General features: G+C 43.8%; 1 protein-coding gene across 9 annotated transcripts in view; it reads left to right on the top strand.

Annotated features, from left to right (window-relative positions):
• Window positions 1-27270, top strand: part of phka1a (phosphorylase kinase, alpha 1a (muscle)) — a 38264-nt gene that overhangs the window by 9052 nt on the left and 1942 nt on the right. The window contains exons 7-35 of one of the 9 annotated variants that reach the window (XM_085759963.1): window positions 1172-1270; window positions 1774-1920; window positions 2416-2469; window positions 2577-2699; window positions 2818-2913; window positions 3006-3113; window positions 5405-5483; window positions 5585-5719; window positions 7052-7161; window positions 7243-7387; window positions 8127-8205; window positions 9584-9651; window positions 12153-12317; window positions 13946-14040; window positions 14219-14364; window positions 15503-15656; window positions 16772-16930; window positions 17478-17607; window positions 17903-18004; window positions 18147-18262; window positions 18419-18454; window positions 18686-18721; window positions 19733-19777; window positions 20037-20066; window positions 20321-20350; window positions 24110-24154; window positions 24322-24483; window positions 25472-25525; window positions 26281-26481. In XM_085759963.1, the coding sequence (XP_085616089.1) occupies window positions 1172-1270; window positions 1774-1920; window positions 2416-2469; window positions 2577-2699; window positions 2818-2913; window positions 3006-3113; window positions 5405-5483; window positions 5585-5719; window positions 7052-7161; window positions 7243-7387; window positions 8127-8205; window positions 9584-9651; window positions 12153-12317; window positions 13946-14040; window positions 14219-14364; window positions 15503-15656; window positions 16772-16930; window positions 17478-17607; window positions 17903-18004; window positions 18147-18262; window positions 18419-18454; window positions 18686-18721; window positions 19733-19777; window positions 20037-20066; window positions 20321-20350; window positions 24110-24154; window positions 24322-24483; window positions 25472-25525; window positions 26281-26481 (2949 nt within the window). Of the gene's footprint in view, window positions 1-1171; window positions 1271-1773; window positions 1921-2415; window positions 2470-2576; window positions 2700-2817; window positions 2914-3005; window positions 3114-5404; window positions 5484-5584; window positions 5720-7051; window positions 7162-7242; window positions 7388-8126; window positions 8206-9583; window positions 9799-12152; window positions 12318-13945; window positions 14041-14218; window positions 14365-15502; window positions 15657-16771; window positions 16931-17477; window positions 17608-17902; window positions 18005-18146; window positions 18263-18418; window positions 18455-18685; window positions 18722-19732; window positions 19778-20036; window positions 20067-20320; window positions 20351-24109; window positions 24155-24321; window positions 24484-25471; window positions 25526-26280; window positions 26482-27270 lie in introns of all 9 variants that reach the window. The other 8 variants (XM_085759960.1, XM_085759961.1, XM_085759966.1 and 5 more) reach the window with 8 other exon arrangements.

The raw sequence follows: 27270 nt of genomic DNA, 5'->3' as shown, positions 1-27270 counted from the left end.
CATTATAAATATAGTTATAATTGGCTTATAAACGTGTATAAGTACCATCATAAGACTTTATAACAATAGGCATAACACATCATAGAGCATTATAACTCTATTATAATACTTGATCTTATAAGCCATTATAAAATGCTCTATGATGTGTTATGCTTATTGTTATAAAGTTTATGAGTGTTTCTAATAGTTATACACATTTATATATATTATTATTATTATTATATTTATAATGTATTATTGATGTGGGCATTGTCAGCGAGAAAATCCTCCATGAACTCGTTGCTGAGCTCCTGAAGCTGTGAAATGTGACTCAGTGTGTTCGTCCTCCGTCCTTCACCGGCCGGCGGCTCTGAGCAGCTCGGATCGGGTTCTCGTTGGTCTTCCAAGAATGGACCCGGGCTCAGAAATAACACAGTACTCACAGTACTCAACACACACACTCATATACACACACACTCATGTTTATATATACACACAGAGAGTTTAATTTAGACTGTGGAAACAGGCTCGGCTGCAGGACGTTCCTCACTTCATTAACTGAATGTAGTTTTTAGCATTTACAAACGGCTACTCTGCATGAAGTGAATGCACAACACACACACACACACACACACACACATACACACGCTGTTGCATACTGATGTTGTACTACTGAATACAGACACAACTCTGCTGTGTATAGACTATAAACATGGGGTTTAGTGTCGCATGAATGGACCGATCTGATTGTTTTAGGCTGAAATGATTGTAATTATTGATCAGAAACCTGTGGGAGCTGGCTGCAGAATATTTTTAGAGACCCCAAATATTCATGTTATTATTATTAGTTTGTTTAGTTTATTATTTCATTTGGTCGATTAAAAAAAGAAAAGACTGACAAAATGCACAAATTGGTCAGTAATACGTGCAACCAACAGGTGCAGGCTGAAGCAATGGCTTGTTGTGCCGACCCTAACCATTTATATAGTGAAAATAATTACATAAAGGGTTAAAACTGAAAAATTCTCCACTATATTTGTGATTTACTTTAAAAATAAAGTGAGTTACTGTCACTAGATCATAAAAGTAGATTTAATTTTATTTTATTTGACCAAGTGATAAATAGTAACATCTTTATCTGAAGGAATGTGGGTTTAGTTTAAACCAATCAGGATGTTTCTGTGGTCTGCAGGCAGCTCTGGAGGCGCTGGACGACCTCAACCTGTTCGGAGCGAAGGGAGGTCCTGGATCAGTGGTTCACGCCCTGGCTGACGACATACAGCAGTGTCAGGTACACACACACACATACACACAGTTATCAGCATCTTTCTGTCTCTGATGTCTAGGGGTGTGCCAAAAAGTCGATTCACATAAGAATCGCAATTCTCATTTAATACGATTCAGAATCGATAGAATTTAAAAGGCAGCATGTTTAACTGCACAATTTTTTTAAAATAAAGAGGCACTTTTAATTTTTTTACTTAAGAAATTTGTGATATTGCTTTTATGCAACAGTTTCAACAATTCCATCTAAGCATGGATAAATGTTTAAAACTCAGTAAATGTGAAAAAGAGACTTTAGTCATTCTGTCTTGTAAAGCAGACTGGAGTAGATCATGAGGATCCTTTGCACACCGACAGACTGAAGCAGAAATCATTAGGAATCAAATCGTTTTGAATCGAAAATCAGTTTTGAATCGAATCGTAGCCCCAAAAATCTGAATCAAATCGAATCGTGAGATAGTAAAAGATTCCCACCCCTACTGATTTCTCTCTCTCTCTCTCCGTCCTCAGTCCATCCTGACCTCCATGCTGCCCCGAGCCTCCATCTCTAAGGAGGTGGACGCCGGCGTCCTGTCCATCATCTCGTATCCGGCCTTCGCCGTGGAAGACATCGACATCGTCAACATGACCAAGGAGGAGATCATCTCCAAACTCCAGGTGAGGAGTGAAGAGTCTGATTAAAACCCTGAAAAGTGCAGATTTAAACCTCTTCTACTAGTTTTTATTTGACTTTTATAGATTTAATTTGATAATAATAATAATAATAACTTTATTTATATAGCACATTTCATACAGTTATTGCAGCTCAAAGTGCTTCACAATAAAAGAAGGAACATTAAAAAAAACATGAAAAGAGATAAAGCAACAATAAAAGAAAGAAAATCTTATCTTTCCCTAGAGTTAGTACAGAGCATTAAAGGGATAGTTCAACATTTTGGCAAACTGGCCCATTGCCATAATCCCTATAGTCACAGCAGTAGGTTTATTACCTTTAATTGTCGGTGCAAGCTGTTTTTAGAACGGCAGAGCAGAGCTGCGAGCTTTCTGACGTTTCTGTTTCAAGTGTCTGATTCTGATCTGAGTACATTTAACCCTTGTGCATCTTTTAACCCATTAAAATATGTTTTTCGCTGTGTGTGTGTGTGTTGTCAGGGTCGGTACGGCTGCTGCAGGTTCCTCAGAGACGGACACAAAACTCCTAAAGAGGTGAAAAGACCCGACTTGTCGTGTAAACAAACACATCTGGATGAAATTCTGTTTCTGTTGGAGATTAATGAACTTGTGTGTGTGTCTGCGTGTGTGTTTCCCTGCAGGACCCAAACAGACTGTACTACGAGTCTGCAGAGCTGAAGCTGTTTGAGAACATCGAGTGTGAGTGGCCTCTGTTCTGGACCTACCTCATCCTGGACGGCATCTTCATCAACAGCCCCGAGCAGGTCCGTCCTGTCTGTCTGTCTGTCTGTGTGTCTGTGTGTGTGTGTGTTATAACCATCAGAATATTTACAGCGTCAGTGTGTGTGTGTGTGTGTGTGTGTGTGTGTGTGTGTGGTCCAGGTTCAGGAGTACCAGGAGGCTCTGGACGGGATCCTGATCAAGCAGAAGGACGGGATCAGGCTGGTCCCGGAGCTGTACAGCGTCCCAGCAGAGAAGGTCCTGGACACACAGAGACGTTATCATTATTATTATTATTATATAATATTATTATTAATATTAATGTTGTGGTTTCCCTCTGTCCCCACCAGGTGGAGGAGGAGTACGGGAACCCTCACTCTGTGGAGAGGGTTCCCATGGGGAAGTTGCCTCTGAAGTGGGCGCAGTCGCTCTACATCCTGGGAAACCTGCTGACTGAGGTAACGCTACAAAAACATCTAACAGTGTGATCATCCCATTCTTATGTTAAAGGAGACATATTCTGCTCCTTTCCCACAAATTTAAATAGTTCCCAGGCGCCTTAAAGACATGTCTGTGACATGCTTCGGTCAAAATACCCCAAAGATCAAACAGCACAGCTCTCCGTTCATCCTCTCCAAACAGCCCTGTTCAGAACGGTCTGTTTCAGTGCCTGCCCCTTTAAATGCAAATGGCTCGGCATTGGAAAATATCTTCAGCATCTGACCAGTCTACATTGTGTACTGTATCCCACACAGCAATGCCCCCCTGAAGTCTAACCGTAACCAAAGACGGTTTAGAGTAGTGAAGTCTCTTTGCCGTGTACAGTAACCATGTTGTATAACTTAAAGGGCCCATATTATGCAAAATCCACTTTCTACAGGTTTTGTAGTGGTCCTGTGTGTTCCCGTGGCCTTTCTATGACGCCTGGAGGTGAAAAAAGTCTGTTCACTCCCTTAATTGATTTCTACACTTTTTTGAGATCGTGTCTCCAAACGGGTGAATTGGAAGTGCTGGCAGACTTGACGTCAGGATGCGCTGAACTCAAGTGACTCCACCTCCCGGTACTTCCTTATACTCCCCCTGGGCCAGTCTGGAAAACCCTGAGCTCCACCCGCTGACACTTTTACGTCGGTACCGCGGCCACCAGATGATCCTTTTGAATCATTGACTGAAAAACAGCCGCCTGTCATTAAAAATGAAATCGCGGATCAGAGAATATTGGAATGATACCGCTTCTCATCAGCGCAGCGGTCCGACTCCTCATCACGGAATGAGAGACATCTGAACGAGGAAGTCTCCTCTCCCGGCGCAAAACCACCTCAATATTCTCATCAGTCCATACAACAGTGCACAGTTTGTGCTGCGCTCCTCAGTTTCACTTGTTTTTTTTATTTGACAGTTTCACACAGAACTTTCTGATGGTAGTAGGAGTCTCTCCATGTTTCTCCTTCTGCCACAGTAAAAAAAAAAAGAAGAAAAAAAAGAAAGAAAGAACATTTACATTTTTTCAGACAGGATGCCAGTCTCAGAATTTTTTTTTTTTTTTTTTTTTTGGAAATCAATGCCAGCCCCCTGTCCCAATGTCAACACTGGCACATGTACCTGTAGTGAAAACCACACCCTCTCCCCGTGACAGGTGTGGAGTGGACGTGGTTTACACATCTTATTTGCATTTCAAGGTGCAGACACAGAAATGGCTCGTTCGCAGGAGAGCTCTGAAGAGCCACTTTTAGATTACTGAGATGTAGAGCTGCAGATTGATTTGGGGACAATACACTAGGAATACTATATGGTTGGACAACTTAGAACCATGTGAAATAGTTGAAAAACAGCATAATATGGGACCTTTAATAAAATAAAATACAATTTAATGCAGACTGGTTGGTTAAATAAAAAACATTTATTTATTGATGTAAAAGTGGTGATTTCTGTACATAACGTTAGACCACAGAGCCCCAGGCAGCACTGCTCTTCTGTCCAATACACACAGGAAGCTTCTCTTTTATTTCAAACAAACTAATGCCACAATTGTTAGGTTTCATCAATGAGACCATCTCCTAATTAAAATTTAACCAGTCGGTGGTAAACCTCTATAAACCTGTGGGTAAATTAATTAGCGATCGTTTTCTCGCCCGGGGTGACGACGAGGGTTGGCCGGCCGAGCAGCTCTGCAGACAGGCTGCTGCCTCTGTGCCTCTGCTCCGGCGGTCACTGCTCACACAGGTGAAACGTCGTATCAAACTTATAAACAGCCGTCGTTTTGATAAACTGACCGCACATTGGGGAACAGTTACTTTCTCGCATTAAAAAATATTAAAACTTAACAAAGTGACGTAATAACAGCGCTACAGCAGGAAATTAGGTAGGCAGTACGGTAGTCTGCGGTTTCAAAAACAGAACAACTCTGTCTGGTAACGTTGTGTTATTATCTCATAGCATGGTGAATGTGCAGGTCACAACTTGTCCACCAGAGCGTTGTGGAGTTGTTGGATTGTGTATTTGATGAGTTTGATGAGGGAAACCAAGAAATCCCATGAGCCTCCGTAGCGTAGCTCTGAGCAGCTCGCGGCTCTGCTCCACCGTTCTAAAAACAGCTTGCACCGACAAATAAAGGTAACAAACCTACTGCTATGACTATAGGGATTATGGCAATGGGCCAATTTGCCAAAATGTTGAACTATCCCTTTAAAGTCCCTGTTGTCAGAACCAGATAGGAACACTGATGCTCTCGGTAATCGACGTGTTTCAGGGTTTTCTTGCTCCCGGTGAGATCGACCCTCTGAACCGACGCTTCTCCACCATCCCCAAACCTGACGTGGTCGTTCAGGGTGAGTGATCATCAGTGATCAATAATCAATAATCACTGATCAAACTACTGATCTAACCCTCCTCCCCTGTCCTCCTCCTCCTCCTGCTCCTCCTGCTGCAGTGTCGATCCTGGCGGAGACGGAGGAGATCAAGCAGCTGCTGCAGAAGGAGGGCATCGAGGCGGAGACGGTGACCGACATCCACCCCATCCACGTGCAGCCGTCCAGAGTCCTGAGCCACATCTACGCCCGACTGGGTAGGAGAGGAGGAGGAGGAGGAGGAGGAGTTCCTCTAATGTTGGATCAGAGATGAAGAGAAACTTAAAGGGATAGTTCACCCAAAATTCTAATTTCACTCATTATCTGCTCACCCTCATGTCGACTAAGGGCTGGGAGAAGCTTCAGAGTCCTCCGTGGCTTCTCTGAGTTACAGCGGGGCTCGGCGCAGCACTGCATGTCCATATAATGGTTGTGAACGGAGCTCACTTTTCTTCGTCCAAAAAGACACACCAAAAAACATCCAAATACCACTATACTGCTCGTCTGTAATGTCCCTCTTGTATTGAAGCCCCGACATCAGAAATTGTTCGCGATTTGCGCCGGTGTCAATGCAAATCGCGCAACATTTGGATGGACCAGGAAGAGCAGTGCTGGGAGCTTCCGCTACAAACAACCTTAAAATATACGTACTTATTATTATTATACTTATTTGATTTTTTTCGGAACAATTTCTCATGTTGGGGCTTCAATACAAGAGGGACATTACAGACGAGCAGCATGGAGGTATTTGGATGTTTTTTGGTGTGTCTTTTTGGGCGACGAAAAGTGAAGCCCATTCGCAACCGTTATATGGACATGCACTGCTGCACGGAGCCCCGCTGTAACTCAGAGAAGCCACGGAGGACTCTGAAACTTCTCCCAGCCCTTAGTCGACATGAGGGTGAGGAGATAATGAGTGAAATTTGAATTTTGGGTGAACTATTCCTTTAAAGTTGGGGTTAAAAAAATGAGATGTCAATAACCAGGAGGCTTCTCCTCCTCCTTCTCCTCCTCCCACTTCTTCTTTTTCCTCCTCCTCTTCCTCTTCCTTCCTCCCTCCTCCTCCTACTACTTTTTCTTCTTCCCCCTCCCCCTCCTCCTCTTCCTCCTTCCCTTCTCCCCCTCCTCTTCCTCCTTCTTCTTGTTCTTCCTCTTCATCTCCTCCTCCCCCACTCCTCTTTCTCCAACCCTCCCTTCTTCCTCCTCCCCCTCTTCCCACTTCTTCACCTCTTCCTCCTCCTCCTCCTCCTCCTACTTCTTCCTCCCCCTCCTTTTCCTCTTCCTCCTCCTCCTCCTCTTCCTCCCCCATCTTCTTCCTCCTCCCCCTCCTTTTCCTCTTTCTCCTCCTTGTCCTCTTCCTTCCCCATCCTCTTCTTCCTCCTCCCCCCACTTCTTCTTCTTCCTCCTCCTCCTCCTTCTCCTTTTCCTCCCCATCCTCTTCTTTCACCTTCTCCTACTTCCTCCTCCCCCTCCTACTTCCTCTCCACCCCCCTCCTCCTCCCCCTCCTCCACTTTCTCCCCCTCCTTCTCCTCCTCCCCTCCTCCTCCAGGTCGTAACCCCCGGCTCGGTCTGACCGGTCGTCCCTACAGGAGGATCGGCGTCCTGGGAACCTCCAAGTTCTACATCATCAGGGGCACCATCTTCTCCTTCACCCCTCAGGTCGCCATGGAAACATATTACATCATTACCTTAAACAACCCAAACATCCCATAATACTGTGCGTGCCCTGTGTCCCTGCAGTTCGTGGACCACCAGCAGTTCTACATGGCGCTGGACAACAAGATGATCGTGGAGATGCTGCGGACGGAGATCGCCTACCTGGCGTCCAGGTGGAGGATGACGGGACGGCCCACGGTCACCTTCCCCGTCTCCCTGTCCATGCTGAGTGAGCACACACACACACACACACACACACACACACACACACACACACACACACACACAACCACACACACAGTGGTGGACAGTAACGGAGTAAATTTACTTGAGTACTGTACTTAAGTACATATCCAGAGGGTTTGTACTTTACTTGAGTATTAGATTTCTTTGGTACTTATTACTCTTACTTGAATACATTTCCAAGACAAATATTTTTACTTTTACTCAAGTTAATTTCTAGGAAGGCTGAAAAGTACTTGTTACTTTCAGGTCTGCTCTTTTTTTCTTTTTTTCTAAAATACTATTGGACACAAGCTGTGTTTGTCAAAGAAGGAAACCCTAACCCCTAAAAGTTTCAAAGAGTTCATTCTCAGAAACAAGAGTTAAAAGCTCCTTAAATTCATTTAGAAAAAATTATAGTAATTCATTGATGTGAAAAATAAGAAATTTACTCTTACTCTTACTTTTACTTAAAGTAAATTTAAAAGCATGTACTTTTGGATACTTAAGTACCTTTAAAAGCAAGTACTTTTTTACTCTTACTCGAGTAACATGTCGACTGAGCTACTTTTACTTGTAACGGAGTAAATTTTGACCAGTAGTATTTGTACTCTTACTCAAGTACTGGGGTCGAGTACTCTGTCCATCTCTGCACACACACACACACACACACACACACACACACACACACACACACACACACACACCTGCAGGTATCATGTGTGAGATGTGTGTGTGTGTTTCAGGTGAAGATCGAGGTCACCTGGATCCGGCCGTTCTGGCCACGCTGAAGAAGCTGCAGGACGGTTACTATGGAGGAGCCAGGTGGGCTGTGACATCACACACTCACTGTGATGTCATGAGGAGCTCGTGTCAGAGTATTTTTTACATTTCAATCGATGTATTTCCTCCTCTCACTCTCCTCCTCCTCTCTCACTTTCTCCTTCTCCTCCTCCTCCTCCTCATCCTCATCCTCCTCCTCTCTCTTCCTCCTTGTCCTCCTCTCTCTCCCCCTCTTTCTCCTTCCTCTCTCTCTTCCTCCTCCTCCTTCTCCCTCCTCTTCCTCTTCCTTCCTCTCTCTCTTCTTCCTCCTCCTCTCTCTCCTCCTCCTCCTCCTCTTCCTCCTCCTCCTTCTCCCTCCTCTTCTTCCCCCTCCTTCCTCTCTCTCCTCATCCTCCTCCTCTCTCTTCCTCCTTGTCCTCCTCTCTCTCCCCCCTTTCTCCTTCCTCTCTCTCTTCCTCCTCCTCCTTCTCCCTCCTCTTCTTCCCCCTCCTTCCTCTCTCTCCTCATCCTCCTCCTCTCTCTTCCTCCTTGTCCTCCTCTCTCTCCCCCCTTTCTCCTTCCTCTCTCTCCTCTTCCTCCTCCTCCCTCTTCCTCTTCTTCTTCCTCCTCCTTCCCTATCTCTCCTCTTCCTCTTCCTCCTTCCTCTCTCTCCTCTTCCTCCTCCTGTTCCTCCTCCTCTCCCTCTTCCTCCTTCCCCCTCCTCTTCCTCCTCCTCCCTCCTCCTCTTCCTCCTCCTCTTCCTCGTCCTTCCTCCTCCTTCTCCCTCCTCTTCCTCATCCTTCCTCTCTCCTCCTCTTCCTCCTTCCTCTTCTCCCCTCTTCCTCTCCCTCCTCCTCTTCTCCCTCCTCTTCCTCCTCCTCCTCCTCTTTCTCCTTCCTCTCTCTCCTCTTCTTCCTCTACCTCCTCTTCCTCCTCCTTCCTCTCTCTCCTCTTCCTCCTCCTCCCTCTTCCTCCTCCTCTTTCTCCCTCCTCCTCCTTCTCCTCCTCCTCTTCCTCCTTCTCCCTCCTCCTCCTCCTCCTCTTCCTCCTCCTCTTCCTCTCTCTCCTCTTCCTATTCCTCCTTCCTCCTCATCTTCCTCTTCTCCCCTCCTCCTCCTCCTCCTCCTCTTCCTCGTCCTTCCTCTCTCTCCTCCTCCCTCCTCCTCTACCCCTCCTTCCTCTTCTCCCCTCCTCTCTCCTCCTCCTCTTCCTCCTCCTCTCCCTCTTCCTCCTTCCCCCTCCTCTTCCTCCTCCTTCCTCTCTCTCCTCTTCCTCCTCCTCCTTCTCCCTCCTCTTCCTCGTCCTTCCTCTCTCCCTCCTCTTCCTCGTCATCTTCCTCCTCCTCTTCTTCCTCCTCCTTCCTCCCCCTCTTCCTCCCTCCTCCTCCTCCTTCCTCCCCCTCTACCCCTCCCTCCTCCTCCTCCTCCTCCTCCTCTTCCAGGATCCAGACAGGGAAGCTGTCGGACTTCCTGACCACTTCCTGTTTCGCTCACCTTAGTTTCCTGGCCGGTAAGGGTCACGGCAGCATGGGCCGTTGCCACGCCGACGAGTATGATGATGATGATGATGATGATGATGATGATGAGGATGATGATGATGATGATGATGATGAGGGTGGCGGCGCTGGATTCGTGCATGAGTTACGCTATGACGATGGTAAGAAACCCTGAGCGCGATGGAACGGTGACTCCAGCCGTGGAAAAAAGAAAGACACAAAACACCACTGTCCAATCACAGGTGGTGTTGATTGATTATTGATTATTGATTATTGATTGGTTGATTATTAGTTTTCCATTGTTGGTTTGACCGTTCCTGCTTCTATGTATTCATACAATACATAAACATGTAGAAGAGTTCCACTGTTTATAACCTACTCAGTCATATTGATCCTGTCATATTGATCCTTATCATATTGATTATTATCACATTGATCCTTATATTGATTCTTATATTGATTCCTATCATATTGATCCTTATCATATTAATTCTTATAATATTGATCCTTATTATATTGATTCTTATCGTATTGATTCCTAGAATATTGACTATTATCAAATTGATAATTATTATATAAATTTCTATCATATTAATTCTTATCACATTGATCCTTATTATATTGATTCCAATCATATTGATCCTTATATTCATTATCATATTGATCCTTATATTGATTCTTATCGTATTGATTCTTATAATATTGATCCTTATTATATTGATTCTTATCGTATTGATTCCTAGAATATTGACTATTATCAAATTGATCCTTATTATATTGATGTCAATCATATTGATCCTTATATTCATTATCATATTGATCCCTAGAATATTGACTATTATCAAATTGATCCTTACATAGATTTTTATCATATTGATTGCTATCATATTAATTATTATGAAATTGATCCTTATTATATAGATTCCTATCATATTGATCTATATTATCTATATATTGATATTCTTAGTCTTTACCTTCAGTTCTTTCAGGTGATTTATCAGCTGCTATTTTTCTGTCATCACAGTTCACACATGTGATTTATTGTTTTAGGTTATTTTAATTATTTATTATAATATATGAATTGATTATTTATTGTTATAAGGTTTAATTAATTGTACTCTGAGCAACTTATTTCATTCTTTCATGTTTATTAACATGTCGAATGACAATAAACCAAACTTTACTTTTTTAACTATCTAATAATTAATCATTCTTTTAATATTTTAATATTCATCGCCTTCAAGGAATCTTAATATGAAACTGAAATATGTTTTTCCCTTTCATCAATAACAGATGTCCAACAGTTAAACTCAGTAACTTGTCTCTCTGCTTGTCTGCTGCATTTAAACCTCTAGCGATCGCATCGTGTCGTTTGCATCATTGCATCATTGTCTACTGGTTTGATTTAATTAGATGCATGATGTCATCAGAGCTGCTGGATGCATGTTGTTGTCATAGTAACTGCTGGTCACTGGCTGCATGTTGCACCTGTTGATCTGCATCGTCACGTGTTTTCCTGCATTTTTGATTTGAATTTTAAAAAACTGAAACTCACTCATATGATAAAAACTCATGATCACTAAAACAGTCAGTTAACAGATTGTTTCTATCAGTTTATCTCTTATGTTTTCAAACCTTTAATATGAAACTACTCTTGAAAAGAACTTTATATTTTCTAATGGAACTAAAAGTCGTAGCAACAGAATTATTTGTTAAATATTTTCATGTTTTATTGATTAAAAACCTCTTCACTTAGAGCTGTTTCAGATGGTTTAGTTTAAACAGCTGATCTCTCTGGCTTTGTAACTCTTCATCCACTCCTCCATCCATCACCTCCTCCTCCTCCACTCCTCTTCCTCCTCGTTTTCCTCCACCCCTCTTCTTCTTCTTCTTCCTCCTCCTCCTCCTCCTCGTCTTTCTCTTCCTCCTACTCCTGCTGTTCCTTCCTCCACCTCCTTTCTCCTCCCTTCTTTCCCTCACCCCTTCCCCCACCACTCCTCTTCTTCCTCATCTGTTTCCTCCTATTCTTCCTTCCTCCTCCTCCTCTTTCTCTTCCTCCTGCTCCTGCTGTTTCTTCCTCCTCCTCCTCCTTCTCCCTTCTTTTCCTCCTCTTCCTCCTTCCTCCCCCCTACCTACTCCTCCTCCTCCCTCCTCTTTCTCTCCCTACTACTCCACCTCCTCCTCCTCCTCCTTCTCCTTGTCCCTTCTTTTCCTCCTCCTCCTCCTCTTTCTCTCCCTACTACTCCTCCCCCTCCCTCCTCTACCTCCTCCTCTTCCTCCTCCTCTACCTCATACCTCCTACCTCCTCCTCCTCTTCCCCCTCCCCCTCCTCCCTCCTCCTCCTTCCTCCTCTTCCTCCTCCTCCTCCTCCTCCCCCTCCCTCCTCCTCCTCCTCCTCCTCCCTCCTCCTCCTCCTCCCTCCTCTTCCTCCTCCTCCTCCTCCTCCTCCTCCTCCTCCTCCTCCTCCCTCCTCCTCCTCCTCTTCCTCTTCCTCCTCCTCCTCCTCCTCCTCCAGAGGCCGACGACCTGGCCCAGTACCTCGACCACCTCCTGGCTCAGGCGGCTCCTAAGAAGAAGCCGGCGAAGCCTCTGGCCGGTTTGAGCCGGTTCAAGGCCATCGCCAACAAGACCAAGGACATGGTGTCGCTGAGGAAGAAGGCGCAGGAGCTCAACATCCACAGTGAGGGGGAGGGGGAGGGGGGAGGGAGGGAAGGAGGGAGGGAAGGAGGGAGAGAGGAGAGAGGACAGGGAGAGAGGGAGGAGGAGGGAGGGAAAGAGGAAGGAGGGAGGGTGAGAGGGAGGAAAGGAGGAGGGAGGAAGAGGGAAAGGGAGAGAGGGAGGGAGGAGGAAGGGAGAGAAGGAGAGAGGGAGGGAGGAAAGGAGGAGGGAAGGAGGGAGGGAGAGATGAGGGAGGGAGGACGGAAGGAGAGAGGGAGAGATGAGGGAGGGAAGGAGGGAGGGAGAGAGGGAGGAAAGGAGGAGGCAGGAAGGAGGAAGAGAGGGAGGAGAAGGGAAAGGGAGGGAGGAAGGGAGTGAGGAGGGAAGGAGAGAGGGAGGAGGAGGGAGGGAGGGAGTGAAGGAGAAGGGAGGCAGGAAGGAAGAGAGAGGAAAGGAGGAGGAGGGAAAGGGAGGGAGGGAAGGAGAGAGGTAGAGAGGAGGAGGGAGGGAGGAGGGAAGGAAGGAGGGAGAGAGGGAAGGAGAGATGACGGAGGGAGGAGGAGGGAGGAGAGAGGGAGGGAGAGAGGGACCAGAACCAGAATCCAAACCAAATCCTGTATTAAAAACCATGTTAACTTAATGTAAATGTGGTGATTTCTGTCCGTAGGCTCCAGAGCCCCGAGGCAGCGCTGCTCCTCTGTCCAATACACACATGAACCTTCACTTTTAATTCAAACAAACTAATGCGACTGCCACAATTGTTACATTTCATCACTGAGACCAGCATTTATCTCCTAAAAAGAATGTTACTACCCGGTGGTAAACCTTTAAAAACCTGTGGGTAAGTTAATTAGCGATCATCTTTTCTCCCGGGATGACGACGGAGGTTGGCTGGCTGACGAGCTCTCCGGACGGGTGGTGTCTCTGTGACGAGCCGTTGATCTGCTCCACAGGTGGAGCTTCACTTCTCCGAAAAACATCGTCTAAACAGCTGTTATTTGGATAAACCGACCGCACATTGGGGATCTAAACAGCTACTTTCTTGCATGAAAAAATATTAAAACTTAACAAAGTGACGTAACAACAGCGCTACAGCGAGAAATGCGAGAAAGTAGCTGTTTAGATCCCCAATGTGCGGTCGGTTTATCGAATTGACGGCTGTTTAGACGTTTGCTCCGATGTTTTTCGGAGAAGTGAAGCTCCACCTGTGGGGCATATCAGCGGCTCGTCACAGAGACACCACCCCGGCCGGAGAGCTCGTCAGCCGGCCAACCTCCGTCGTCATCCCGGGAGAAAAGACGATCACTAATTAACTTACCCGCAGGTTTTTAGAGGTTTACCGCCGGGTAGTTACATTCTTTTTAGGAGATAAATGCTGGTCTCATTGATGAAATGTAACAATTGTGGCAGTCGCATTAGTTTGTTTGAATTAAAAGTGAAGGTTCATGTGTGTATTGGACAGAGGAGCAGCGCTGCCTCGGGGCTCTGTAGCCTACGGACAGAAATCACCACATTTACATTAAGTTAATATAGTTTTGAATACAGGATTTGTGGCTTGTCACGTCTGCTCATGTGAAAGCCAGCAGAGAAGACTGATGACGTATGTGACTCAGTCAGCTGATCTCTGTCTGTCTGTGTGTTTCCCTCCAGACGTGGGGTTGTACCTGCCCAGCAAACTGTTCCGTTCTCCTCAACGAGCGCTGAACCTGAACCTGCCGGGCTCCACGGACCAGAAGCACTCCTCCGTCTGTTCCTCCTCTTCTACTTCTCCTTCTTTTTTTTCTTATCCTCCTCCTCCTCTTCTATTATCATCTATTGTTTTGTTTTATTTTCTCCTCCTCTTCTTCTTCCTCTTCTGTCATTATCATCTAGTTTATTTTATCTCCTCGTTTAACTCCTCTCCTCCTCCTCCTCCTCCTCCAGGGTCCAGAGGTCACCGTGACGACGGAGTGTGGGATCCCCAAAGACGCCAGTGGAGAAGTGGACTACGCCGCTCTGGTCAGATTCCTGAAGGAGCCGCAGAACCTGCAGGACCAGGCCGACATCCTCTTCATCCTCTTCAAGGACAAGTGAGGACGTTTCACAAGTTTTCTCTTTATCATAGAAAACATTTTATTATTTCATCTTTTGTTTTTTTTTGTAATTATGATAGAAATGATAATAACTTTATTTCTATGGTGCCTCATTTACAAAAAGAAAAAAGCTTTAAAGGATGAATGCATCAGGACTGGTGTTGAGCAAGTTGAGCAAGTAATTTTAAAGGGACATTGTGTAACTTCTCCTGTTGTCTATTCACGAAAATCGATTATTTGGTTCTTCAGTCTGTTTTTCATCAACCCGTAATCCGTAAATCCCCCCCATCAACAAACTGAAGTGTTCCTTTCAGCTCTGAATTAGCCGTTCATATCGTTCATATCTCCATGGAGCGGGTAAGCTCGGTGCTGGCTGCCATGTGGCGTCGCCATGTTTTTACGTTCAGTGGCAGCGTGACGGTAGGAAACCACGGAAACTCAGCGGAGACACCGGAGCTGTCGGCTCAGGTGGCGGTGGCGTCTGTGAAAAGTCACCGCGGTAACGCAGTGAGGAGGAATGGAGCGTTACACTGATGCTGCATTCACCTGCAGTCGGGCAGACGGCCATCTGTAACAAACCAGATGTCATTTTAGTCACAGAAGTCCAGAGAAAGCCGGTAAAACGTGGGCCAGGTAAACAATACGACATCACCATGACAACATATTGTCACGTGTATTGTTTTGCCTCGTGCTGACGGACCACTTGTTTGCATAGAGGCTTGTTTATGCCGTTACGTGCAGCAGCTGTCGTCCGTCTGCCGTCTGCCCAATTTCACGTGAATGCAGCATGAAAAATACAATTGAGTTGCTTGCGATCTACAACCGCAATGCTAGATGGGAGTAATTCTTACACAATGTACCTTTAATGTAATCATGTTACTGTTCTGATTACGTCATGTCAAAAGTAACTAGTTGCCAGTGGAATTTTATGTTTACGTTTCCCTGGTTTCGGTAGTCGCGGTAAATGCATGGATTTTTTTTTTTTTTCCAATGAAAATCTGTAAAACGCATGGATCATCACACCTCCTCCTCTTCCCTCCTCCTCCTCCTCCTCCTCCTCCTCCTCCTCCTCCTCCTCCTCCTCCTCTTCCCTCCTCCTCCTCCTCCTCCTCCTCCTCCTCCTCCCCCCCCCCAGGGGCATGGACTGGGACACCCAAGTGCACGGTAAAGGCTCCACCGTGCGCTCTCTGCTCAGCGACCTCTACGAGAAGGCTGGTGACCTGAAGCAGTGGGGCCTCATCAGGATGATCTCCGGCATGTTGAGGAAGAAGGTGGAGGAGCTCGACTCGGTACGACACACACACACACACACACACACACACACACACACGGCTATAAATAAAACACACAGGGAGGAGTTCATTACAGTTTTTGGTGCCACCAGTGAAATTTTTTTGTAATAATCACTATTAAATAAAGTTTAAATATGTCAAATAAACTAGTTTTTTTTTCCAGAAACAGAAAAATATGCAAATGAGAAGAAGCTTTAGCAGAAATTCAGCTGCATTAAAACACTGAACTGAATGTGAGCACAGACAGTGTGAGTGGTTTCATGTTCAGACCAGAAAAAAATAACAGGTTCAGAACCTGAAAAGTCGGTTCTCAAGGAAACCAAGAAATAGCTGGTTCTTCCCTGTGAACCGTGACATCATCAGTGGGCGTGTCTTATTCTAGGCTGTGAAGACGAGCAGGAAGGAGGAGAGAGAGAAAAAATTGCAGTGGTCTGATGAAGAAACTAAATGTTTGGTGGCGATTTGGGCATCTGCAGAATTTAAAGGAAAGCTAGAAAGCAGAGAAAGAAAGAACAAGTTATATGAATTTTACCTTTGGGGCTTAATAAAGTAAAGTTATTCTCATCTTTGAACTCTGGGAAAGAGATGGCCAAGCCTGGGTTTACTCCAACACCAGACCAAATAATTAGTTAACTTTAAAAAAAAAAAAAAAAAATGAAGAAGGGTTAAAGAGACAGAAAAAAAATAAAAATTGAGTAATGCAGAGTAGAACAACAAAAAACAGAAAAAACCTAACCATTATATACAGTATTGGTTATTTCTGCTTATTGTCTATTTAAAAAGTTTTTTCTACTCGATGCCTCAACTCTGCAGATGAAACAACCGAAACGTTGCTCTGTCCAGAAGTAAAAGTCCTTATGCAAGATTTACAGTGTGCGGGAATCTTCTTTCAGTTTTTCCTGTTGCCATAACTTCGTAGAGGTTTTGCATGAGCTCACTTTGAATTTGAAGTAACGCAGAATAACGTCCTCCCACTTTGGTTCCACGTAAACTGGTGTGAGCGCTGCTGGTTCAGCAGAAAGCACCGCGGTCCATCTGAAAGCCAACACTGTGTGAATGAACCCTGTCAGCTCTGCTCTGATTGGCCGAGCCCCCTCCCCGTCTGTCCGTAGGCCTGCTCTGACCTGCTGGCTCACCAGAAGCACCTGACGGTCGGCCTGCCGCCGGAGCCCCGGGAGAAAACCATCACGGCTCCGCTCCCCGCCGACCAGCTGGCCGCGCTCATCGACGAGGCCAGCGACAACAACATCAGCATCGCCATCCTCACTCAGGTCGGTCCTCGTCCTCATCCTCGTCCTCATCTTCATCCTCTGCCCTAACATAACTAACATGAAGTAACTCAAAATATTAATAAAAAAGTATTTAGCAAAATAGGAAAACATGGTATATTTATATGTATAATACTGTATGTTGTATATTTTTATAGATATATGTGTTATTATAATGTGTATGCTGCAGAATGAATCTATATGCTGTAGAATGAACGTATGATATGAAGTGTAAGTTGATTGTGGAATGATGTATACATATATAATATGTAGATATGGATGCAATATGGATTAGTATGTGATTAATTACTAACAAAGAATGGATAAAGCACAGTAACGAAGTGGAAAGGCGTATTGCTCACTTGTTTTTTGTTTTCTTTGTTTTTAATTTTTTATAATGTTTCTGTTTTCGTATTTTTGACTGTATATTTGATACTGTTGGACCCCAGGAAGAATAGCTGTGGCTTTGCCGCAGCTAATGGGGATCTGAATAATAAACTAAACTAAACTGTGTCCTCCTCCTCCTCCTCCTCCTCCTCCTCCTCCTCAGGAGATCATGGTGTACTTGGCCATGAGCATCCGGACCGAGCCGAGTCTGTTCAGTGAGATGTTCCGGCTTCGGATCGGACTCATCATCCAGGTCATGGCCACTGAACTGGCTCATTCACTCAACTGCTCAGGTGAGATGAGACGTTCAGGGACATCAGGAACTCTCTACTCTCACTGTTTAAACTGGAACAAACACAACATTTTGGCAAATTGGCCCATTGCCATAATCCCTATAGTCTTAGCAGTAGGTTCGTTACCTTTAATTGTCGGTGCAAGCTATTTTTAGAACGGCGGAGCAGAGCCGCGAGCTGCACATCGACTATTCAAGGTGTAGACTCTAACTCTGAGCTAAAATTATGAAATGTGACTGAACTGCTGCTGCGTTCAGGTGCATCAGGAAAAACATACGTGTGTGTGTGTGTGTAGGCGAGGAGGCCACAGACAGTCTGATGAGCATGAGTCCGTCTGAGCTGAAGAACCTCCTCCATCACATCCTCAGTGGGAAGGAGTTCGGCGTCCAGCGCAGCGGTGAGTCGCTCGTTCCCTCGACCAATCAGATCAACCGCTGTCCGTTTGTGTTTATGTACCGAGCTGTAGAGTGCGTTTTGTCTCTGTTGAAGGTCGTGATGTGTTTTGTGTTTTTTTGTGTTGTTGTTGTTTTTCTCCTCAGTGAGAGAGATGGACGCCGGCGTCAGTCCCGCCATCTCCATCCATCACCTCGGCAACGTGGGCGCCACCAAGAGCGAGAGGGCCGGGATCAGCAAACTGAAGAGCGACATGAAGCTGGTGAGGAACACGAGGACGGAGACGGAGGGTTAGAGAGGTATCTATGGTGATGATGATGATGACGATGACGTAGGTGAAGGATGAAGGATGAAGGCAGGAGGACTCTTATTTTGAAAATCCTGCGGTTTTGCAAACTGACTTGTTGTGTTTCTGCAGCTGGGGCACCGGTTGTCTCTGACGGACCCCCGACAGGTGATGATGACGATGATGATGATGATGATGATGATGATGATCGGGGCCTGATGGGGCGGGGAAATAAAACGATTAATTGGTCATTGGTTGTTGTTGGAGATGATCCAATCAGGACGAGGCGGCGTTAATTAGAGGCGTTTAATTGCTGAGTTGATCAATAAAGTTTTGATTGAATCGGCGGGAGCGGCTCGTCCGCTGTGACTCATCTCCGACCTGGTGTTTGTGTTTCAGACCGAGCGCAGGGTGTCGCTGGTGGAGCCGCTGAAGGTGAAGAAAGAGTCCACTTTCATCTCTGTTTTAACACTGTTGTCATAGCAACAGCAACGAGCGATGTCATTGATTGTCCTCGGTCAGGGGGCTTAGGCAGGATCGTCTTGTCCCAGAGCTTTCAGCTGGATCTCACTGTCTTCATCACCGCTGTCCACACTGGAAACTCAACTCAACGTCCACTTACTTGCTTTTTTTTTGTTGTTTTTTTCTTCAGTGCTTTCGACTCGACCTCCTCTCTCAGATGTGAAACTCAAAGGTTCATGTTGATGAAGACAGTGAGACGCAGCTGAAAGCTCCAGAACGAACGATGATACAGCTGATGATGATGTTAGACGAGTTAAAAGACGACGTTAACTAGAAAAAAGTTCGATCATAATTCAGTCTTTGATCTTGTTCTGATGCGGCTGCAGGTGATTGACAGCTGATCACAGTGATGATGATGATGATGATGATGATGATGCTGGTGGTGATGAAGAGGAGGAGATGATATTAAAGGAGAATCCCGGTCATTTTTGACCCCTAAATCGTTGTCCTGATGATCACCCAGTGTTGGTTGGAGCAAAAAACGCAACTAAAATTGATGCAGGCAAACCGGAGTTACACCATGGCTAGACGGCGCTAGCGATAGCCACAACGCTAAAGTACGGGGGCAATTTTTTCAACCACAACAAACACTCAAAAAACAATCAAATATCTATGGTACATGACTCGAATCCTTACGACACACCACTGAACCCATAAACTGTACAGTATAAACCGGTATAAACAGTATAAACTTAAAACACAAAGTTTATACTGTTTATACCGGCGTTGTGGCTATCGCTAGCGCCGTCTAGCCATGGTGTAACTCCGGTTTGCCTGCATCAATTTTCGTCGCGTTTTTTGCTCCAACCAACACTGGGTGACCATCAGCACAACGATTTAGGGATCAAAAATGACCGGAATTCTCCTTTAATGGCGTCAACTGGCTCTGGTTGTTGGAGGTTCATTGTGTTTTCTCTGTTGCAGATGATGGAGCGCAGGGTGTCATGTGACTCAGTGATGATGATGATGGTGATTATGATGATGAGGGAGGTGTTAGACGAGTTAAAAGACGAGTTAATCGATCAGATTATGTGAAATTAGATCATAATTAAGACTTTAATCTTGTTCAGATGCGGCTACAGATGATTTAGAGCGGATCACAGTGATGATGATGATGATGATGATGATGATGATGATGATGATGATGATGATGATGATGATGATGATGCTCTGGATGACAGTTGAGGGCGATAGTCGTTTGGGGTTCATTGTTTTTTCTCTGTTGCAGATGTTGGAGCGCAGGGTGTCATCAGTGAAGGTGATGATGATGATGAGGTGTTAGACGAGTTAAAAGATACATTTTAGTTTTTGTTCTGATGCAGCTGCAGATGATTGACAGCTGATCAAAATGATGATGATGAAGATGATGAAGGTGGAGGTGTCAGTGATTCATGGTTAATTGGTTTCTGGTTAACGACCTCGGTGTCTGAGGCTCTGGACAGGAAGAGGAATCAGAAACGTCCAAATATGGATTTTTGTGTTTTGCGTTTGTTTGTTTTTTCTTTGTTTCAGTTCGACCCGTCACAGACGTCTCCTTCCAAGGTGACACCGATAACAACACCGATTACCATAACAACACCCATAACAACACCGATTACCATAACAACACCGATAACATCACAGATAACCATATATACACATAGATGCCGCATTCGGGCTTGTCAGGCACATCCACGGCCGCCATCTTGGGCAGGAGTTTCTGACATATATCAAGATGGCGGCGGCGGTGACGTATCGTTCCAATGGACAGAAGCGTCAGATGCGGCATCTATGTGTATATATCTATGACAGATAACAACACCAATAACAACACCGATAACCATAACTGTGTGTTCACACCAAAAGCTTCCAAAGCGTCAAAAACGCTCAAGGGTGGGCTTCAGACAAGACAGCTTCCAAAACTGCAAATATTTTCAGCCGCTTTGGCTGCTCGTCACGTGACTGACGTCAAAGTTCGATCGCGCTGGTCATTGGGGAGCCGAAGGGGCGTCTCTATTCTGACAGGTTGCCGCCGAACCGCGTCATAGCTAATTACCCTAAAGTTAACCAAGGCTCAACTTCTCGTCTGGTGACGCTTTGGAAGCGCGGTGACGCCAGTTGACGCTTTGGTCGCTCAGTGTCGCCGAGCTCTCATTGAAAATTAATTGACTTCCGGTGTTTTGACGCTTTGGAAGCTTTTGGTCTGAACGCACAGTATTAACACCGATAACAACACCGATAACCATAATAACACCGATAACAACAGCACTGAAAACAATACCGATAACCATAACAACATCGATAACCATAACAACGCCAATATCCATAACATTGATAACAACACCGATAACGACAACAATGATAACAACACATATAAATACACTGTTAACCATAACAACACCGATAAGAACGATAACCATAAGAACAACGATAATCGTAACAACATCGATCACAACACTGATAACCATAACAACACCGAAACCCATGACAACAACAACGATAACCATAACAACACAGATAAGAACGGTAACCATAAGAACAACGATAACAACACCGATAATCGTAACAACACCCATCAAAACAATGATAACCATGACAACACAAATAACACCAATAACAACACAGATAACGACAACAATGATAACAACACAGATAACCATAACAACACCGATAATCATAACATCACCGATAACCATAACAACACCGATGACAACTCGATAACGCTATTAAACCTGTTTTTATTTTTTAATTGAATAATCCAGGTGTTGTCTGGCGGTCGTGGACTAAACGCTGTGACTCAGAGCGATTAACTCTGCTGCTGGAAAAACTGCTTCAATCTGCAGTTCATTCATTTAATTAATGTTAAAAAAAAAAGCCGCAACTAACGGTTTTATGATCAATCAGCTTCTTTTAATCGATCTGCTGTTTGAATTTATATGATGGATTTTGGATTTGTGATCGATAAATGATAAATCAGCTCCGTGTAGCAGCTACAGTTTTAATTTAATTTAATTCATTTTATTTATTCAAAGGGATACGCCAACATTTTTTTTTACGTGTCTTGCCTCACTCCCGAGTCCATGACAAGCAGATAGACACCATCGTTTTGACTGTGCATGCAGTAACAAGGGAGATAGAGCCGTATCGCACCGCTAATTAGCTTAGCTCAAACGCTGGAAGTGTATGGGTAGTGTTAGCCTGCCTCCACCTAAAGTCATCAGAGAAACTCTTCAGCAACTCTAAACGGAAACCGGCGGGCCGATCTTCGTCTCAGAGCTGACAAAACTCTCCGGTAAGGGACTGTTCGTTATTTATCATCAGTGCCACCGGAGGGATTCACGGGACTTTTTTTTTTTTTTACATGACCCCCCTGTCGGAGTCAATACATTTTAACATGACCCTGCATTAAGCCTTATCAAAAGATACATGACCCCCCCCCCCAGCCATCGACACGTGACATCGCATCACGTAGCGCGTGACACTAGTTTTATTTCATTTTGACAACCATGTGTGCAACAGCTTCTCATCACAATGCTATTCATCAGCTGTTATTAAACCAACTCATCAATAACAGAATCGCGATTTTGGACCAGCTCACATTACACAACAAACCATTAACAATTAATCCACACTCAAACCGAAGCAACAACTACACTCAACAACGTATTATTACAAGGTTTACGACGGATATGACAGACAACTGTGTGTGTGTGTGTGTGTGTGTGTGTGTGTGTGTGTGTGTGTGTGTGTGTGTGTGTGTGTGTGTGTGTGTGTGTGTGTGTGTGTGTGTGTGTGTGTGTGTGTGTGTGTGTGTGTGTGTGTGTGTGTGTGTGTGTGTGTGTGTGTGTGTGTGTGTGAAAGAGAGGGAGAAGTAGATAAAAACCAGATAGCTGTTAGCTACCGTAGCTCAGGCGTCGGTCTCCCGTCAGGTAAAAGCTGCCGTTTATTCCTCAAATGAAGCTCATGAAGTTGTACAGTTATCCATCACTGCAGTTGAATTAGCCGCTAAACTGCTGGACGCTAAAACCGAGGGGGGGGGGGGGCGTCTGTTTGTTTACAATTCACGAAAGCAACGTGAACGTACGTGCTGCTCAGACTATGTAGAGTTACGCAATGAGGCAGGCAGGCAGCGTAGCCTCTGTACGGTACTGAAGTTAAACTCACTCACCCATAAAAGACGTGCTAAGCCGCGGGCAAAACCCTTATTGAGTTCTTGGCGAAGCGGTTAGCATCGTCGCCTGCGGTGCGGGAGACTCGAGTTCGAACCTCACTCAGGGCAGACCAGAGCAATATAAAATAACGCTGTGATTTGGGCCGTTGCTCTCATTGTCATTAGTGCTTGCAGCTTTGAATGTCCCGTTTTGTTTTGTTTTTGTTTTTTGCGGGCATTGCAGTGTCCTCCAGACAAAAAGTTGAATGACCCCCCCTCACTGACCTTTTTTTTTTAGTAGACCCACCCCTCAACAAAGAATATTATGGCATGACCCCCCCCCATTTTCCTCCGGTGGCCCATTCCATAAATAACGAACGGTCCCTAAGGCATCTTGAGCGGTCAAACGCTGGTAACAGGACGAGATTGGTCAAAACGGAGGGTTCAAGCAAAGACGGTTTATTTTGGTTCAAGCTAGCTACATCGAGGGTAGGTTAGCTTCCTATTTCAAAGTAAAAGCACTTCTGTATGTAAAGGGCAACAGGCGTTTTATTTTGTGAAAGTAACCGGAAGTAACCGGAAGTAACCGGAAGTGCGTTGGTCACAACGGCTAGCTTGAGTAGCGCCAAATTTGTCCGGTCAAAATTGTAAACAGCTGGTATTTAGACAAAATAACGACACACTGCTGATCAAACAGCTACTTTCACGCTTAAAAATGTTTGAAATGTTGATAAAGTGATATATTTACAGAGTTTAGAGCTAAAATGAAATCAGCAGGCTAACACTACACACTTCCAGCGTTTGAGCTAAGCTAATTACGGGCGATACGGCTCTATCTCCCTTGTTACTGCACGCACAGTCGAAAGGATGGTGTCTATCTGCTGGTCATCGACTCGGGAGTGAGGCAAGACACGAAAAAAAAAAGTTGGCGTATCCCTTTAAAGATAAATGAGTTTTCAAATGAAGTTTAATTACTTCGTCCTTGGTCCATCTTTGCTCTGTTTTCATTGGTGCACGTCGTGTCTCAAGGTTTTTGTTTGGATCCGACTCTCACGCTTCATTTAACATCCAGACATTGTTTTTCATGTTGTCATCTTTTTTTTTCCTTTCCTCCCTTCTTTCTCTCCTCTTTCCTTTTGTTCCTTTGTTTTTTTTTTCCCACCTCGTCTCAGAGCATGCCATCTCAGTCACTGGACATAGAAAACACGGAGTCTGGGGTAAAGATTTATGTCTATGGATCACATTTCATCTTTTTGACTTGGGTCAGATTTGGTTCTTGCTGGATTGTGATGAAACAGGAAGGAGGAGGCGCTGGTTCTTTCAAAATAAAACGCAGCCAAACACTAATCCATGTCCTGTCCTTGATTGTCCCCGATGCGTTCAGAGGTACAGGCTGCCGTCCATCGAGTCTCTGGACATCCCCGACAGCGTCCACGCCGCCAAGGACACCAGGCACGGCCAATGGCTGCGCAGGAGGCGTCTGGACGGCGCTCTGAACCGCGTCCCGGTCGGCTTCTACCAGAAGGTCTGGAAGATCCTGCAGAAGGTCGGTTCTCCTGTTCGTCTGCTCTTAAAAAACAAAACCGGTAACACTTTACTTGAATAGGTATTCATAAGATTGACATAAAACTGTCATAATAACCATGACATAACAGCTGTCATAAACATCTATGAATACTTATCACAGCTGTCGTTAAGTGTCGTTCGGTAAGTTATGTCACTTTCAATGCAAAGTTGACATTATTTGAGATGTCCTTGTTATGCACTGCAAAAACTCAAAATCTTACCAAGAATATTTGTCTCATTTCAAGTCAAAAATGTCATTTCTAGTCAAAACAAATCTCATTATACTTAAAATAAGACTCATCACATAAAAAGCAGCTTGTTTTTCGACACTTTTTACTTCTTTCAAGCATATTTTCACTTGAAATAAGTAGAAAAATCTGATAGTGGAGCACGTTTTTCTTTCTTATTACAAACACAAAAAACCTGCTTTCACTGGCAGATTGTTCTACTTATTTCAAGTGAAAATTTGTTTGAAACAAGTGAAACTTATCTCAAAACAAGTAAATTTTTAGGTGATGAGTCTTAGTTTAAGTGAAAAAATATTAGTTTTGACTAGAAATGAGACATTTTGACAAGAAATAAGACAAATATTCTTGGAAAGATTTTGAGTTTTTGCAGTGTGAGAACTTGACATAATTTTTTAAAGTTTGGCAATTAGGTTTGCTATGACAGTTTAAATTGTCTTTATGTCAAGTTGTCAGAACAAAAACATCTCAAACAATGTCAACTTTGCATTAAAAGTGACATAACTTACCGAATGACACTTAACGACAGCTGTCATAAGTATTCATTGATGTTTATGACAGCTGTTATGTCATGGTTATGACAGTGTTATGTCAATCTTATGAATACCTATTCAAGTAAAGTGTTACCAAAAAAACATTGATTGCATTTTATTTTTTTTAATAGATTGGATTATTTCCCAATTTTATTGATGAACTTCTAAGACCAATTCTGTTTCTCTGCAGTGTCACGGTCTGTCCATCGAGGGCTTCGTCCTCCCGTCGTCCACTACCAGAGAGGTACGAGGTCGTCTCCTCAGGTTTTATGGTTGTTTGGGTTTTTACCTGTTAAAACCAACTGAAGTCTTTGAACACAACATTTCTTCTCAAATCGTCAGTCCTTTCAGTAACAGAACGCTGAAGGTTTTTATTACAGTGGCTTTAGTGCTATAATAAGTTATAATTTGTTTAATATTCAAATGATAAAACATCAAATAATTAAAACAAGGTTTTTGTTTTGTATATATAGGTAATAAACTAATATAGAAGAGTAAAGGTTAAAGATTTAATAACAAATTCTTAAAGCACCTCAAAACAAATATTCATATTTAAACCCAGTTCTTATTGAGATTCTGTATATTTTGTATATAAACTGTGTATAAAACATGTATTTTATAGTAGTTCTGTATTTTTATTATCGTACTCTTTACATCTTTCATTTATTCCTGACTGTCTCTTCTTTTAACTTGTTTACCTGAGTTGTTGTCCCTTGAAAATCTTCCCATTCAGGCATAAATCAAATATTTTCTTATCTTATCTCACCTCATTTTGATGTTGACATGTATTAGCTCAACTTAGCTTTGCTTCATTAGCTCATTTAGTTTATCTGATCTAGAATAAAAGTTTTTCAGATTTAAGTTTTTATTGAGTATGAATCAAGTCAAAGTCAAAGTGTTTTTGAAGTTTAGCCAATGACAGAACAACAGTTACTATGGTTACCTACAGACTGATAAACCCTGACCTCTGTCTTTTTCTCTCTCCGTCGTCTCGTCCAGATGACGCCCGGTGAGATCAAGTTCTCCGTCCACGTGGAGACGGTGCTGAACCGCGTCCCCCAGCCCGAGTACCGGCAGCTGCTGGTGGAGGCCATCCTGGTGCTCACCATGTTGGCCGACGTCGACATCCAGAGCATCGGCTCCATCGTCCACGTGGAGAAGATCGTCCACATCGCCAACGACATGTTCTACAAGGATCAGGTAGGTTTGGCGCCAACACACACACACACACACACACACACACACACACACACACAACGCTCTGTGGTCGAGTAAACACTGCAAAAACTCAAAATCTTACCCAGAATATTTGTCTTATTTCTAGTCAAAACAAATCTCATTAGACTTAAATAAGACTCATCACATTAAAAAGTAGCTTGTTTTTAGACACTTTTTACTTCTTTCAAGCTGATTTTCACTTGAAATAACTAGGGCAGGTTTTTCTTTCTTATTACAAGCACAAAAAACTTGCTTTCACTTGCAGATTTTTCTACTTATTTCAAGTGAAAATTATCTAAAAACAAGTTAATTTTTGGGTTTGACAAGAAATAAGACAGACATTCTTGGAAAGATTTTGAGTTAAACTCAAAATCTTACCAAGAATATTTGTCTTATTTCTAGTCAAAATGTCATTTCTAGTCAAAACTAATCTCATTATACTAAAATATAAGACTCATCACATAAAAGCAGCTTGTTTTTAGATAATTTTTTACTTCTTTCAAGCATATTTTCACCTGAAATAAGTAGAAAAATCTGATAGTGGAGCAAGTTTTTCTTCCTTATTACAAGCACAAAAAACTTGCTTTCTACTACTTTCTACTTATTTCAAGTGAAAATCAGTTTGAAACAAGTGAAAATTATCTAAAAACAAGTTCATTTTTTAGTCAATGAATCTTATTTTAAGTGGAAAGAGATTAGTTTTGACTAGAAATGAGACATTTTGACTAGAAATGAGACAAATATTCTTGGAAAGGATGTGAGTTTTTGCGG

The sequence above is a fragment of the Trachurus japonicus genome, chromosome 18 (genome assembly GCF_045865225.1).
Source record: "Trachurus japonicus isolate A0001 chromosome 18, Traja_1.0".
Classification (NCBI taxonomy): Eukaryota; Metazoa; Chordata; class Actinopteri; order Carangiformes; family Carangidae; genus Trachurus; species Trachurus japonicus.
Note: the sequence above shows the minus strand (reverse complement) of the source record. Positions and strands in the feature narration are given on the sequence as shown.